The 17,360-nt window shown below is 48.9% G+C and overlaps 1 protein-coding gene across 6 annotated transcripts in view; it reads right to left on the bottom strand.

The window, feature by feature from the left end:
• The window catches only part of PPFIA2 (PTPRF interacting protein alpha 2), a 1,804,029-nt gene that overhangs the window by 285,192 nt on the left and 1,501,477 nt on the right, over positions 1 to 17,360 (bottom strand). For all 6 annotated transcript variants that reach the window (XM_069228760.1, XM_069228762.1, XM_069228763.1 and 3 more), the window contains one exon: positions 10,934 to 11,027. In XM_069228760.1, the coding sequence (XP_069084861.1) occupies positions 10,934 to 11,027 (94 nt within the window). The remainder of the gene's footprint in view (positions 1 to 10,933; positions 11,028 to 17,360) is intronic.

Genomic DNA, 17,360 nt, shown 5'->3' with positions numbered 1-17,360 from the left:
TTCTTTAGTAGAGTCTTTAGGGTACGGTTGTATCTCTCCACCAAACCATCGGTTTGTGGATGATAAACCGACGTCCGCAATTGTTTAATCCCTAATAACTGACATATTTGTGTCATCAAGTTGGACATGAATTGGGTACCTTGGTCCGTTAAGATTTCCCGAGGAAACCCGATTCGGGAGAAGAACCCTATCATGGCGTGGGCAACACTCTTGGTGTTAATACTAGAGAGGGGGATAGCCTCAGGGTATCTCGTGGCGTAATCAACTAATACTAATATATAACGATAGCCTCTAGAAGAGGGCAGAAGGGGCCCAAACAGATCCATCCCTATTCTGGAGAAGGGAACATCAATGATGGGAAGAGGTTGTAAAGGGGCCTTTCTCCGCGAGCCTGGATCAATCAATTGGCATTTAGGACACTGTTGACAGAATCTCCTAATCTGGGAAAAAAAACCCGGCCAATAGAATTTCCTCAACAAATACTCTTCTGTTTTCTCCCTTCCATAGTGGCCACCCCCTGGCTGGCTGTGTGCTAAGTGTAGGACTTGTTGCCTAAAAGGTTCGGGAACTATCAATTGTTTCTTTTCTTCTTGGTCTTTGTTAGTGACTCGATATAATAGGTCCTTAACTATGGTGAACGAGGGACCCTTATCCTGGAGGGTCCGGGGTCGTGCACTCTTCCAGGCATGAACCAAACTGGGGTCTTCTCTTTGGGAGGTCCGGAAAGGGGGAAGGGTGGTGAGGGCAAGAGCCTTTGTAATTACCCTCGCGGGACTTGAGTTCTCTTGTGTGTAGGCTTTCTTAATTTTTCTTTTCTCATTCCGGGAGGGTTTAGGTCGTACCCTCGGAGGTGACAGAGGTATGTTGGAAAAGGGAGCGTCTTTCCACCAGATATTCGTCTCTTCGACCTGTCGAACACTATCCAAGAGTTTCGAGAATTCCGAAAAGTCAGTTCCTATTATGGCTTCTTCAACTAGCCGTTCTACTAAACCCACCCTTATGGGGGTTTCTTTTCCTTCCCATGTGAGGGTTGTCCAGATTAGGGGATATTCTCTGGTTTCCCCATGGATATAACAGATTGATACCGTAAGTCCTGAAGTGAAGTGAGGTTTATCGAATAAACCAGCCCTGACTACAGATTGACTGCACCCTGAGTCGATGAGGGCCACTGTGGTTTTCCCATTGATAACCAGTCTCTTTTTATAAGGGGTTTCTCTTCTCCCAGTATAAAAGACTCTCCCCCTAGTAACTCCTATTTCCATGGGTTCTGTTTTTCTGTTTTCAGGGGGCAACCGCGAGCTATGTGCCCCCATTCTCCGCAGCTAAAACACTGAGGTTGTTGTATGTATGGCCGTTCAAGTCCTCGTGTCTTCCCTATGTCCTCATTGATTCTTCGCCCCACTGACGAGGATGCCCCAGAACCCTGACGCAGGGGACTAGGTGCTGATCGAGGAGGTGGGATCTTGAATTCGAGGGAGCGATGAAAGGCACAGGCTAACTCGATGGTGGTATTGGTATCTGGGTTTGGATGTTGTTTGATCCAGTTGCGCGTATTAGGGGGTAGAGCGTCTAGGTATTGTTCCAAGAGCACGATCTCAATGATGTCTTCCCGGTTCGTCCCTATGGGACCTAACCATTTGAGACCCAGATCTTTAATCCGGAAGTATAGGGCCCGGGGATTTTCGGAGGGCCCCCACTTGGCTTTTCTAAACCGGACACGATAATGTTCAGAATCAAAACCCACCCGTTCTAAGATGCTCTTTTTAATATCCCTATACAGGGTTGTTCCGCCTGGGTTTACCGCTTGATAAGCAGATTGGAGAGTTCCCGTTAATAAGGGGGCGATATATTGGCCCCATCGCTCCAGAGGCCAGGTAGCGGAAGTAGCGACCCCTTCAAAATTGGTGAAAAAGGCATCAGGGTCTTCACCTTCTTGATATCGTTGTAAGACCGAACTGGGCACATTCGGGTGTACTCGGGTGCCAGCGATTGTATCCGTGAGATTTTTGATGGCGGTCTCATGAACCAACTGGTTGTTGGCCATGATGGTGGCCTGACTTTTAAGGGCATTTTGTAGGGCCTCTCTTTCCAACTTAGCCTCTTTCTGTTGCTCTTCCCACACTATTTGCAGGTGCCTCTGTCCTGCGGCCAACTGTTGCATCATATCGGACATTGTTGGCTTTTCTTCCATGGTCTAGAAATCCCTGTCGCCTGTTCCAATATCCCACTTCTGACACCACTGTGACGGGTTCTTTATCCCGAGTTGAAGAGATATTGGAAGAAGGCGACAGACTCGGCTTTTATGGGGTTAGTGAGTTTATTTCTGTTAGTTTGCGCTAGACAGCTATATTACTTTTCAAAGTTGTCTTGTGGTCAGACTCCAAAGAAATTAATATGAATCCCTTTATTCTTTTTCAGGGTTCGGTGGTGCTCCGGGAATAGCCTGGTCCTGGTTTGGAGAGAGGTCTCGTTCTCCCGACTCTCAGTGACACCGGATTTCCCAAAACAAAGAATGAGAAAGGAACAGGTAAGTGGGGGAAAAAGTAATTAAACACAGTTAATTAAGGTTAGTAGGGCGTGGAGGGGGGGGGGTTGTGAGAGTGGAGGTAGGTGGGGGCTACTTTTCCTTCGTGGTTTATTCTTTGTGAACTCTTCGTGCTCCCCTTTTATTCTATCCCACTGCTTCCTGTTTGCGGCACTTTGTGCTATTATAGTCAGTTAGTCTCGGTCTTATTTACACCGTCTCCCCTTCTCTGCAGGATCTCAGCCCTTTCCCCTTAACGCCCCGTAATCCAGCTAGCCACCCGGAACCCCAGTCCCACTGTCGGTACGCGCGTACCTTGGTTGGCCACGCCCCTCCAGGGACGCGGCCGGCTTCCAGGTGATATCCCGACTTCTCTCGAGCAGGGGCGGGAGGCTCCCTGAGCTTTCCGCTCCTCAGCAATGCCTCTTCCTTCGTGGCGGGGTTTCCCTTCCCGGTCGGCGGCCTGCGGCGTTCCTCCTCTCGGCTCCTCGGCAATCCAGCGTCTCTCTCTCTCCTCCTCGCGTCGTCGTCTCCTCGTCCGTTTTCTCTGTCGGGTATTTCTTCCTGACAGATGGCGTTGGACGTCATCGCGTCCGGAGTTTCTCGGGTGCCCCCGGGGTATCCCTCGGCGGTTGTCCTATCTGCATATGAACCGGCGTCAGGAGGCGCCTGGTTACACCCTCCATGGCCATGTGGGATGCAGCTCCCTTGTGCTCCGGTGCCACTGTACCTCCGCCTGATGATGCTGATGCACACAAGAACAGGGAGACCACAAAAAGGGGGGGGGGGGACAACAGAAGAAAGACAGGTTGAGTGCATGGTTTACCGCTACTGTTGGCGGACAATACAGACACAGAAGCCCCCTGCACTACGCCGCGCTGTTGGGCTCTACAGATGCAATTACTGGGATATATCCTACATGGCTATAGTCGACATCTGCACACATAGATGACACAGGGGCATGTATACCTGTACTTGGCACTCTACAGAGGTGGGGTGCCACATGGCCTGCATTACGGAGGGGCCTAGCCTACGGAACTCGCCCTGGCCTAGGGAAACCCACAGCCCTCCTCCCCCACCCAGACACCTTCACTGTGCGCAAAGTCCGCTGAGTGTTGTTGTACTCACCACCTTGTGTCTGCTGTGATGCCCTCAAGCACCCATCCAACTCTGGGTAGGCCACCGCCAGGATCCTGAACATCAGGGGGGTCATGGTTCGACGGGCACCCCTCCCACGTTGGTAGGCCATACCCAGCTGAGCCTCCGCCGTCTTTTTGCTCCAGCGCCGAATGTCTTCCCATCTTTTCCGGCAGTGGGTGCTCCGTCTGTGGTGGACCCCCAAGGTCCGGACGTCCTTGGCGATGGCACGCCAAATATCCTTCTTCTGGTGGGCGCTGACCTACATGAAATGTAAAGGGGAAGAAGAGAAACCATTACCAACTGCACCGTCGAAGTAAGTGGCCCACATCCCTAGCCTTGCCATGTGGCACATGCATTCACAGTCCTTCATGCACGCAGAACTGTGCCCCCTTCCTTCTTACAACCAGCCCTCTCCACACAGGCATAGCCCATACAACGTGCTCCCTGTGTACTTACCTGATGGTCTGGAGGACTGTAGAGTAGCGTGTACTGGGGGAGGACCCCGTCCACGAGCTTCTCCAACTCCTCTGCAGTGAAGGCAGGGGCCCCTTCCCCAGACGCACAAGCCATTGTCTCTTCCAGACCGAGGTCACAGCAGCACTTGCAGTGTAGGTCCTCTCCTGTTGAAGATCAGGTATCAAGTGATTGAACAGCTAGAAAATAGCGGTCACGTCCGCGGCGGTGCGTACCATCACCGCCGGCGTACATCGTCATTGGCTCCTGGGACCCATAGGGTCCAATGTTAACCAATGCAGCATTGCGCCGCAGTCTCCGACCACCTACAGCGACGGTGTAGAACGCCAGCGCAGTTACCTCACATCCCATTGTCCCACTTTAGAGGTCAGGCAGCCACCATTTCAGGGGCCCACATGGCCTGATTCACAACTGCGTCACACAGACCTAGGCCTTGTCGCACAACACAAATACAGGCCAGATTCTGTGTATGAATGGTGTTCTATGTAGACTGTGGGTACATACCTCTGAGTTGTTTGACTCTGTGGTCGCTGTTGTCCTTCCTAGGCACCGTCCGCTGGGACATGTGAGGAGATGGCGGAATCCTCTGGTGTACCGACCGCTGGTGGACCTGTTGACAATGGAGGAGCGACATTTGATCATCACCTACAGGTTTGACCGTGTCACAATCCAGGAACTGTGTACCCAGTGGAGCCAGACCTGATGTCAGCAATCCGCCATCCCACAGGGATCCCCCCTCAAGTGCAGGTGCTATCAGTGCTCCATTTCATTGCAAGTGGGTCATTTCAAACAACAGTGGCCATGGCATCAGGGATGTCCCAGCCTATGTTTTCCAACGTGTTGACCAGTGTTGTCTGCCCTTCTGAAACACATGAGGAGCTACATCGTTTTCCCTCAGGTGGAGGATTTGGCTACAGTTAAAGGTGACTTCTATGCCCTTGGACATATCCCCAACATCATAGGTGCCATTGATGGGACCCATGTAGCTCTGGTTCCTGCCCACAGGAGTGAACAGGTGTGCAGGAACCGGAAGAGTTATCATTCCATGAATGTACAGATGGTATGTTTGGCAGACCAGTACATCTCCCAGGTAAATGCTATGTTCCCTGGCTCTGTGCATGATGCCTACATCCTGCGGAATAGCAGCATCCCTTATGTGATGGGTCAACTCCAGAGGCACCGGGTGTGGCTATTAGGGGACTCTGGTTACCCCAATCTGTCATGGTTACTGACCCCAGTGAGGAATCCCAGGACCAGGGCAGAGGAACGCTACAATGAGGCCCTTGGACGGACTAGGAGGGTGATCAAATGCACCTTCGCCCTCCTGAAGGCCAGGTTCAGGTGCCTCCATATGACAGGTGGTTCCCTATTCTACTCACCAAGGAAGGTGTGCCAGATCATCGTGGCCTGCTGTATGCTTCACAATCTGGCTTTGCGACGACAGGTGCCTTTTCTGCAGGAGGATGGTCCAGATGACGGTGTTGTGGTAGCTGTGGAGCCTGTGGACAGTGATGAGGAGGTAGCAGAGGAAGAAGACATTGACAACAGGGACTCAGTTATCCAGCAATATTTCCAGTGACACACAGGTGAGAACACATTCCTGCCTACTACAAGTACTTTCACACTTCTACCTCTATCCTGTCTGTCGATTTCAACCACTATATGGTAACTGAGTTGTACATTTCCATTACGGTTTCACAGGTGTGGTTACCAACGTGTGTCATGTGCTTACATTCCTCATGGACTTGAGATGTGTGACATAGGTATGTTGACATTACATTTGAGAACGGATTTTGTCACTGTCATTGCTAATACACATTTTCAAAATCACAGACTGACTCCAGATTGTTTTGTGCTTCAAGGGTGTTTATTGAAGTGCTAAATATTGGAGGGGGGGTGGTAAAATGGTGAGGGGTGATGGTGGAGGAATGTCCATGGCAGAGTCCAGTCTATTAGTCTCACAGGTGCACTGCCCATATGGGCATAGGAAGTGGAGCTGGGTCAGTTCCAATTTGGACAGGGTTACAAAGTGGGACAGTGGGATGACAATCAGGATGGTCTCATTTCTTGGCGGGGGTCTTGGCATCGTGCTCTGTCCTGTTCCTGGATCTCAGGGACCGCTTGCGGGGTGGTTCTCCGTCTGCAGGGGGTGGGGTGCTGGTGTGGTTTTCCTGTGGCGGTGCCTCCTGTCCACTAGCGCCGGCGGAGGTGGTGGGCAGTTCTTCGTCCATGCTAGTGTCAGGGGCCCCTTGGAGTGCCACAGTGTCCCTCCTGGTGTTAAGTATCTCCTTCAGCACCCCTACGATGGTGCCCAGGGCGGTGCTGATGGTTCTGAGTTCCTCCCTGAACCCCAAATACTGTTCCTCCTGCAGGCGCTGGGTCACCTGAAACTTGGCCAGGACCGTTGCCATCGTCTCCTGGGAGTGGTGGTATGCTCCCATGATGGAGGAGAGGGCCTCGTGGAGAGTGGGTTCCCTAGGCCTGTCCGCTCCCTGTTGCACAGCAGCCCTCCCAGTTCCCCTGTGTTCCTGGGCCTCCGTCCCCTGGACCGTGTGCCCACTGCCACTGCCCCCAGGTCCCTGTTGTTGTTGGGGTGGTGGGTTATCCTGGGTTCCCTGTAGTGGTGGACACACAGCTGATTGACGTGTCCTGGGCATATGGGCCCGCTGGGATGGAGCTGTGCTGGTGTTACCAGAGGGTGGAAGGTCTGTGGTGGCCTGTGACTGGGTGTGGGGAACCGACTGTCCCGAGGCCCACGACGGGCTGGTCATCTGGATCCAGTTGGACAGAGCTGCTGTCATCACTGTGGGCCTCTTCTGTGGGTGGGGTAGAGATGTCTGGACCCTCTGGTGATGTTTGGTAGTGGTCCTGCAGGGGTGGAAAAGCATGATTATTGCATCTGTGTGTGTCATGGTGTGCAATGGGTGGGTGAGCGTGTACCCCAGTGCTAGCATTCCTGTGTGGGGGCTTGTGTGATGATGGTTGAGGGGGGTGTTATGGGTATGTGCAGTGGGCATGCTTTAGTGATGGGTGTCCATGCTTTGTTGTGTCATGCAGGGCTTGGTGTTGGGATGGGTGGTTTGTGTTAGTAGTACATATGTGAGGAGTTGGAGTGATAGGGGATGGGGTGAGGGAGGGGGTCTGTGATAGCATGCAGGTAGGGTGGGGGATATGATAGTTAAGATTTGACTTACCAGAGTCCATTCCTCCACCGACTCCTCCGAGGCCCTCAGGATGCATAATAGTCATGACCTGCTCCTCCCATGTTGTTAGTTGTGGGGGAGGAGGTGGGGGTCCGCCGCCAGTCCGCTGTACCGCGATGTTGTGTCTGGAGACCACGGAACGCACCTTCCCCCGTAGGTCGTTCCACCTCTTCCTGATGTCGTCCCGATTTCTTGGGTGCTGTCCCACTGCGTTGACCCTGTCGACTATTCTTCACCATAGCTTCATCTTCCTAGCTATGGAGGTGTGCTGCACCTGTGATCCAAATAGCTGTGGCTCTAACCAGATGATTTCTTCCACCATGACCCTGAGCTCCTCCTCCGAGAACCTGGGGTGTCTTTGCCGTGCCATGGGGTGGTGTAGGTGATGTGTGGGGTGGTGTATGTGGTGATAAGTGTGGTGATATGTAGTGGTGTGTGGTGTTTTGTGCGTGGAAGTAGTGTGGGTGATGGTGTTGTGTGCCTCTGTGTGGTGGGGTTGTCTATGCTGTGCTGTCTCTCTGGCCTTCGTCTAAATTTTTGGTCGTAGGGGTTTGTGGGTGATGTGGGTGTGTGTTTTATATAGTATTGATTGTGTGGGAGTGGTGTGTGTATGTGTATCAGGTGTGTGTATTTCGAATTGTCCAATGTGGTGGTGTTTTGGAGATGTGTGTGTATTTTGAGCGCAGTTGAAAGACCGCCGCGTGGATTCGTGGGTCGTGATAGCATGGGCGTATTTCTGTTGGCGTGACGGTGGAGGTTTTGTTTTCGCCAGTTTATCACTGACCTTTGGTGTGGCGGACTTGTGTGGGTCTCTGAGTTTTGGCGGATTTCAGGATGTGTGTCATAATAGCTGTGGCGGATTTCTGCGGCCATGGCGGTGTGTTGGCGGTCTTCTGCACGGCGGTAAGCGGCTTTTACCGCCAATGTTGTAATGAACCCCAAAGTGTTTTCTTCATTAGCATGAAGCCACGATCCAAGCTAATTAGAGAATGGCCCCTGCAGATAGCATTGGCACTATATGGGCACCAGCACTATCTTTGTTATAGATGGGGCATACAAATGTCTGACATCCCATCTGTAATACTACAGTGCCCTGGGGGTGAAGAAAATGGATGCAGATGCCTGCCATACCCTGGGGCACTAAGTATTAAATTTGCCCCTGAACCCTCTCCAGCCAGTGCTCCTAAAGGGCTAAGAGTCGTTCACCCCTATCTAGGCAGCTGCCCCTTCCACACAGACGGAGCCATGGATGTCATTTAGGGCTCACCAGGGGTGGCAGCTGCGACCCCTGGTTTACCCTTTGCGACCCCTGGCACTGGCTTTGCGACCCCTGGCTTCAGAGGTGGCAAATTCAATGCCAGGAACAGAGTGGCAGCTCATCCTTGTGGACGTCAGTTGAGGCTTTGCTCTCTTTGTTTCCTGTACATTTTTATTACACTAATAATGAATAATAAAATATTATTCACTATTCGTATAATAAAAATGTGAATATCCCCTCCTTTGGCAGCTGAGGTAAGTAAACATGCTTTTAAATTTATGTTATGTGAGTGCTTGCAGGTGAGAGAGAGTGTGTGTGTGTGTGAATTTAGTGTACATGTGTAAGTATGTGTCTGTGAGTGAAAGTGAAGGTCAGAGGGCGCGTGATGTCACTTCCACGACCCCTGGCATTTTGGTGAATTGACGCCCATGGACGGAGCCCTTCTTTAGCATTTGGTATCACTGAGGCAGTCAAGAATAGGCTAGTAACTTGCCCTTTAGGAAATGGAGAGTAGGTGTTCTTCCTCCGCAATTTACTCAGGATCCTACTTCCTTCAGATAATGTCTTTGAGGACAAGAGCAGGTGCTGTGGTGAAAATGTTATCCATTGCACTAGATGGTGATTGATAGCTTCCTAGACTCCATCACGGAAGAATTCTCACCAACATTCAGTCCCTTTTTTCAGCACCTGTTGACTTACATGATTGAAAACATCCTCGAGGCCTTATAAATGCAGAAATCAGGCTCTCCTCTCAGAAGCTCTGAGTTCCCTCCCAGAAACCCATTGTTTTCTGGCAAGAAAACACTTCGCACGTAATCGGATTGCTAAATATCGCCACTGGAATAACAGAGCGCGAGTATAGCTCGTTTTAGCGTTCGAGGAGCACAAAGTGTGGTTTTTAAAAACTGATTTTCAACCACAGCCATAACAATTTGCTTTCATCATCTGAAATAAATGTTTGATAAATTAGCAAAAAAAACTCAAACAAGTTTCAACCACTTTCATAGGCAAAACAGGCATATTCAAAATGCAACTTTGGTTAGATATAATATTACTTTTCTGTTTCAGAGCACTTTTCTCTGTTGTGTATTTCAGCGGGGGTTAAACTACAGACTGCAAGGACAATGGTGTCACAAGGCTGTATACGTTTAGTCATATGTCAGTGATGTAAATTCGTGCTACAGCGAACATATGGCGTTTAACTTCCAAGCCACCACAGTGCTTTTTTCTGTTCCAATTAACCATCATGTCCCTGAAAATTGAAGTAGCTAATTGGGTGAAACCAAGTTTTTATTTTACATTAGTAAATAGAAAGAGGCAGAGCCTTAATGCCAGCAAAAACGAGTTCATGAAAATGCTAAACAACTACAGGGGCAAGCAGAAAAGGTGTCATTGTTCCATTTATCATACTTGTTTTTTGGGGAGATGTTCTCCGATGATTATGAGGGACATTAATTATCAGTAAATATTCATACAGTAAATGTGCCATTTTTTACTTTCACAAAGGTTTTCCTCCGAGGACATTCATAAACAGTGATGATATCGTTACCTTGAATTCGCCTAGTGTACCTATTGAGCTGCATAAAGACCAGTAGAAGAACACAAAATCCTCCAAAACATTTTTGTCACGCCATTTCAAGTCACATTTTTTATCCATACTGTTCTCAATTTAATAAGTCTTAGATGATTGTTTTAAAGCTAATTCTCTTTTCAGGAAATAACATATTTTTAGCGGTTTGTGAATGATCTAAAGCTCATTCCCAAACAGTGTTGTTTACTGCAACTGGAGATCAGTGCTTTAGGCACCACTCCAAGGCAATCATGTCAGTAGTGCATAATTTAAAGGGTTATGATTCCCCTCTAATTTCAGATTATAAACTGAACCTCATTATAAACGCTCTTTGCTCGCACACACATTTAACAACAAGGTCAGTGCTGGCTGAGTGTAAATAGACCATCCAGGCACCTCCGCTCTGCAGGAGTCCTACTTGTCAACATCCCATAAACTGACAACACCAGAACATGAGGATGAGGGTTCTCTTACATCACTCCTAAAGCGTGAAACGACCTCCCTCTCTACATCAGAGCCTCCTCCTCTCTTCCCGATTTCTGCAGGAAGCTGAAGTCCTGGCTTTTCAATTAACTAACCTACCATATGTAGGGCTAGGCGCACACACATCAGCACCCGGATACCCTTGCAGGTGATATTGTGCTTTAAAAATATACGAAACACTGAGACATCAGAACATACATTCCTTTAGCTGGGTAACATGCACACTAATTATAAAACATATTAGAATTCATGGGAAAAAAATGAAAAACCCCAAAACATACTTTTTCTTAAGGCGACGGTCTTTTTCGGCTTGCGTTCCAAGTTTACCCAATCCAAGAGTATCTTGCGCCCCAGCTTCTGCATCCATATAGCCTCCTACAATGACAAAGGGAAATCATATTGCATTGAACCATAACAAATTCAAAACATCCTCCTCATTCATCCAATCAACCAGCAGCTGACATTTAGGACGGGGCTATCTGCTGCCCGCCAAAAACTGCTTCAGTCCCATTTTTAGCAGTTTATGCATCTGGAAGAAACACACTAGGACGTTTCACCACAAAAGCAAACGTTCGATGGTCCATGGCATGGATGTCCTGGGACAGAAGGCAAAAGACCAGCATTACATCGGATCGTTTGAATAGAAAAAGTGAGGCACACATAGGTAAATAACTGTTGATTCAAAACATTTGTTCAATCATCCATTATAAATCAATTCGGAACATCCTGGTGTGATTAATCATCCATTGTAAATCCGTTTATAACATCCTGGTGTGATTAACTATTTTCGTTACACATCAAAAATAATTATGAACACCTATTTACTTCGGATCGTCCCTGGCCTGCCAAATCGTACTCACATGTTCTTGTACAGAGTTTTTGCGGCTGAAAATATAATATGTGGGAAGCTGCAAAGCATGAAATAAAGTAAATTATTTGTGGACCAATATTTGAATAGTATTGAGGACTCTAATTAAGCATTTCCATGCTATTTTATATGATTTATTCTACTACAGATTCTCACTACTCTTCTAAAGTCCAAATTGTCCATGTCTCACTGTACAGATCGAAGCCAGTATTTAAAGGTGAGTGTATTCTGATGGAAGCTGGAAAATATTTATTTGCGAAATTAGTGCACGACCTTTGTCAAATAGTTCTTCCCTGCAAACTAAATAAATTAGTGGAGGTGCTATGACTGACTGAGCTGGTGTTGAATATACAGTGGGAGGCAAATACTCAAGTATCATGAAACATAAAGAACCAGACCAGTCAAACCTACAGAGAGACGGTTGTATGTGGGCTTCTGAAAGACCCATTTTCAGGTTTGTTGTTACGACTCAGTCATCCCATTTCCAGGGGGCGCTGTAAGGGGACTGTCAGAAGCCTGGGAATCACCTTGAACACCTATCTAGAGTCCCTTGCTGACTCCTGTTTGTTTCTCTTTTCTCCATGGTACACTTGTGTAGGACTACATTTGCTTCCTGGGACTGCAAATCCCATAATGCACAGCTTGGTAGTCAGGAAAACCCGGATTCTGTTTCCCATTGTTTCCTATGGGAGAAGTCCAGTTGCTCCATTTCACCGGATCCTCTCCTCCAGGACTTGCAAGTGTCTGAAACTACACACACCTGAGACCTCTCCTGTGCAGCCCAGCTTGGAACTGCTTATAAGCAGCCATTTCCTCAAGATCCTTGTCGTGCATCGGACTTCAATTCCTTTGTGTTACAGACCCCTTGTCGGATGGTGTTCCAGTTTTGTTCCTGTTCTATTCCAGCCTGATCCTGTTTCCTGTTTCTCTGCCCTGCTCCTGATTGTTCCAGCCAGAGTCTGCTCCCTACTTCTTAGCCTTGTACCTGTTTGTTTCTTCCAAAGCCTGCTCCCTGTTTCTCTGCCCTGCTCCTGCCTTGTTTCAGCCTGAACCTTATCTCTGTTTCCCAGTCCTGTTTACTGCTCATTTCCTACTCCCTGTATTCCAGTCCTGTCCTTGCCTGTTCCAGCCAGAGCCTGTTCTCAGTTTCCCAGTCCTGTCTCTGTCTGTCCCAGCCAGAAGTTTGCGCCCTGTTTTCAAGTCCTAGACCCGCCTTTGCTTCAGCCTGAGCCTGTTCCTAGTTCTTGCCTCTGCCTCTTTGTTTGTTCCCTTCTGTTTCTTCTTGGTTCTTTGTGTCTGGTAAGTGTTCTATCAGTCTTCACCAGTGTATACGTGTCCTCCTGTGTACTGGGGTTGGCTCCTGGTTTCCAGGAGGCAATTCCAGCCCCCATCCTTGTCCAGTGTTATACGTTGTATTTCGTGCCTAACAGTGACAGTGTGCTATTGCTGTTTTCTCAGGAATCGCCACTGTGTTTCGAGCTGGACCCACAAGAGCGTGTCCTGTGTATGTAAGTACTATCTTTGTTTGTGCTCTAGGGTCCAGAGACAGAATCACTTCTGCTGCCTCCTTTCTATGGGGCTGGCAGGGTGACTATCTGTAAGAGCAAACTGCACAGAGGCATTGAGATTCCCTGTCACTGTGGGAGGTTCTGCGCCTTACTCTGTGTACAATCCCAGCGTGTTTGTCCACTGGTAATCCGTTTCCTGTTTGTTCACACAAGGGTTGCTCTGCTTTCACTTTCCTGTTTCCTGTGCCTATCCATAGCTGTCCTTTCCGTGTATGCCTTTAGCTGCTCCTCTGCCCCAGTGTACTACCTCTTTAGGATATTCAGTGACCTCAAGGGGTGTCCCAACCAAAGTCCTGATCAGACCCGCCCGAAACCGTGACATTTGTGGCTGAATTTACATACAGGAGAGGGCCTGATAGGAATGCTGAAGCAATGTACCAAAATTAAAAGAGAACCTCTACATCAAGAATAGTACAGAGTCAGGGGGATTCAATATTGCAAGAAAGAGAAATTGGCCCCAGAGATTCTACAGAATGAAGGCTCAGCAAAGTGGAATTGCTACAAATCTTTCTGCAATTAAGTTAATGATTAAAAAAATTATCTCACCAAAATTGAATCCTCACTGTTATTTCAAACTCTTACATCACAGTTTTTATTTGCAAATCATCTGTGTAATTTTGTCAGCTCATTCGTTCTCCAGTCTCATACTCAAATGCATCCTACACTTAAACATTGCCTGTCTATGCAAACATAAAACTAAAAAAGTGTGTTCATCCAAAGTGATTATTTGTTTTTTAAACTTTATTTATTGCTTTTATAATAACAACACAAAAACTGCACTGTTCATATGATACACAGTAGCATCTCAGCATTCCAGACCAAATTGACAATCATAGTGTCCGCAACATGTCCCAAGCAAGAACTGTGGTGACGGCCGAACCAACACCCATACAGAAGACTGAAGATCAGACCAATCGATGTGCCTGCAAAAAACAATTGCAGCCAGACAAGCATCAACTGAACTTACCAAGCACCACATGACCTGCAACATGGATGTCACATCAGGGACAACCCAGTGTGCAATACTGTTGCTGAGGTAGTGTGAATTTCCGAGTCAGAAGGGTATGTACAAACCTGGGCTAGACCCACCCTGCCTATAAAACGCACCACGGAGAAACCATCCAGCCCCACAACAACTCCGAGCATCACATACAGTTGCTACCGTACAGGCTGGCGGGGTAACGGGCATCTACCCTCCAGCGACAGCACATGAGCGGAGAAAAAAAAAGGGGGGCCGAAGGAGAGGGGTGGAACGGGGGGTGAGGGCAGACCCGCCCCCAAATAGCTTTGAACAATCATACAATCCACGCAAAGGTACGTCAGTCATAAAATGGTATCACCCAGTCTCAACAAACAGAAGTCTCCTCCGAGGAGTCCCCCGCTAACTGATCAGAGTCCCCTAATAGGCACAGAGACTATCCATCACCCTACCCATATTTAAGGCATATTGTAGGTGAGGGGAGTGTGTCACCCGCATACCCAGATACTGCAACGACTCCGTCTCCCACTCCAGATCCATTTGTGGCAGCTCAGATATAGCCACGGATGACAGACCCGCCATAGGGAACAGTACCGTCTTCTGTCGATTTATACGGAGCCCGACACCCTACCGAAATCGGCCATCAGCTGTAATAAGAGAGGGACTGAGCACTCCGGGTCAGTAACATACACCAGTGCATCATCAGCATATAGTGTGTGTCTTTGCTACAACCTGTCTGCCCCAATTCCGCAGGCATTTTCGCAACCATATAGATAGGGGTTCCATGGCCAAAGCGAACAATAGCGGAGTTAAGGGGAAGCCTTTTCGGGTGCCCCGCTGTATAGCAAATGCCTCGGACACTAGAGCCCCCATGCAAACCTGAGCCCATGGGGACGGGTAAAGCAGACGTACCTATGAGAAGAAGGAGGGTCCCAGGCCCACCCTATGTAGGACAGCCCACAGGTACTCCCAGGACAGAGTGTCTAAGGCTTCTTCTATGTCCAGGGCAAACAGCGCAGCACAACCAGGGAGTCCGCACGTCTCGTGCATGACATGTGATAGTCTCTGCAGGATCATGTGGGTCCCTCTTCCAGGAATAAACCTGCACTGGTCCTGCCCCACTAATGAAGTCACCACCTGTCCCAATCACATTGCAAGGACCTTGGTGTGGAGTTTCACATCCACATTTAACATAGAAAGTGGCCTATATGAGCTTGGGTCCGCAGGATCTTTCCCAGCTTTAGGTAGCATCACAATCAATGCCTTCCTCAACTGCTGTGGCAACAGGCCCCCTTCGCGTGACTCCTGAAGTATTTCCAGAAGTCGGGGAGCAGTGTCACAGAGTAGGTGCGATAAAGCTCGACCAGGAGGCTGTCGGGACTCGGCGCCTTTCCGGAGGCCATGTCACCCAAGGCTCCTGGAAGGTCCTCCAGGGACAATTCAGCCTCCAACTCCACCGTCTGGGCATCTGTGAAACTGGGTAACTGGAGGCCATCTAGGTATTCTCGTATCTGAGAGCTCGTATCACACTGCAGAGAGGAATAGATGGCTTCAAGGTGCTCTCGTAAATTAGCATCCACGCTAGTTTGACCTAAAATCCTATCACCAGTTTGGCCCCGAAGAAATAGAATTATGGGGGTGGAGTGTTCACGGTGGAGTAGCCAAGCGAGTAAGCGCACAGATCAGTCCCCTTCACGATGCAATCGCTGCTGAAAATCTTTACGAACATAAGTATCCAGCCTACTCCACAGGGCACCTATGCGACCACGCACCGCTCGACTCTTGTTCTCCAGCGCGCCCCCATTGTCAATTTGAAATTGTAAAGCATTTAAGGCATCCTCTTGCTGTGCCAGTTCCTGATCTAGTTTCATCCGAATACCATATGTTTTAGCAAGGCTTCCACCACTTATAACAACTTTAAGGGCCTCCCATTCCAAGCCGTGACTCAGGGCTGTAGTCCAGTTCTCATTAAAATACCCAGCCAGCACTTCCTGAATATCATGCCTATACTCATGATCACCCAGTAATACCGGCCGCATGCACCAGAGGGTGATCGCCCGCCTAGGTGTATGGGTACCACACTCCAAAAGAAGAGGGGTGTGATCTGACAGAAACCTGACCTGATAATCAACCTGACGAAGATTGAGGGACCCGTCGTTCCCCAGCAAAAATCTGTCCAAGCGGCTATATGCTCCATGTGTGGGAGAGTAACAGGAAAAGGTTGTAGACGTGGGGTGCATCTCACTCCATATATCCACGAAGTGTAGATTATCCATTATACTGCAAAGCATAGAGGTCATATGGTGCTTAGTGCCCATCTTGGGGGGACTTCTATCCAAGGCCCCATACAATACACAATTAAAATCGCCTGCCCAAATAATGGGCATCCCAGCATAGGGCACCAACTCGCACTGGAGACTGCGGAAAAACTGTGCATCATTGGAGTTGGGGGCATATATATTCAGAATGCAAAGTTCACAGCCATCCAGCTCCCCATGCAGAAAGAAATAGCTGCCCTGTACATCCTTTGGATCAACTCCTGAACTGGGAAGGTGTCCCAGGGGCCACCCAGATCGACACCCCACTGGCATAAGATGAATATGTCGCTGAGTAGAGCTGACCTCGCCACTTTCTCTGTAATTTTTGTGCTTCATTATCTAACAGGTGTGTCTCCTGCAGGAGGGCAATATGGATCCCAAGTCTCCGTAGATACGTATGCACCCTATAACGCTATACAAAATAATTCAGCCCCCTCACGTTCCACGTGACCATCTTGATCAATGTACCTGCCATGCTCTATGCCAATTCGCAAACACTCCCCCCAGCCTCACCCAAACCCCCCACACCAACCAACTCCCATACCAGCCTGGCACCACAGGCACTCGTATTTGCAGCAATGAAGGCGCGGTCCACCCATCCGTCTCAGGAAGTACAGTACAATCAGTACATAATGCAAAACTCCAACAACAATTGAAATTAGAATCCAGAATCAACAGTTCCGACCCACCCCAGGTAAACACCACCCACAACTAGTGTCTGCACACTCCGTGTGTGCGCTCCGCAGTCTACCTCAAAGACCAGGAAGTAGCATCAGCACCAAACTGTACTACTGCTGGGAACTGGTCTAGACCGTTCCACACTCCTACCTCTCGCACCTGCCCACCCAGCCTTCACACACACAGTACCCAAACTCCAATGCTACTCACAACAAATACTTAGTATGAGCCACAACAGGTGGCACTCCCCACTACAGAAAGGTGGGGGAAAAAAGAACAATGTTAGCTTTGATCAAG

The sequence above is a fragment of the Pleurodeles waltl genome, chromosome 4_1 (genome assembly GCF_031143425.1).
Source record: "Pleurodeles waltl isolate 20211129_DDA chromosome 4_1, aPleWal1.hap1.20221129, whole genome shotgun sequence".
NCBI lineage: Eukaryota > Metazoa > Chordata > Amphibia > Caudata > Salamandridae > Pleurodeles > Pleurodeles waltl.
The sequence above is the reverse complement of the archived record's forward strand: the minus strand, read 5'-3'. Positions and strand labels throughout refer to the sequence as shown.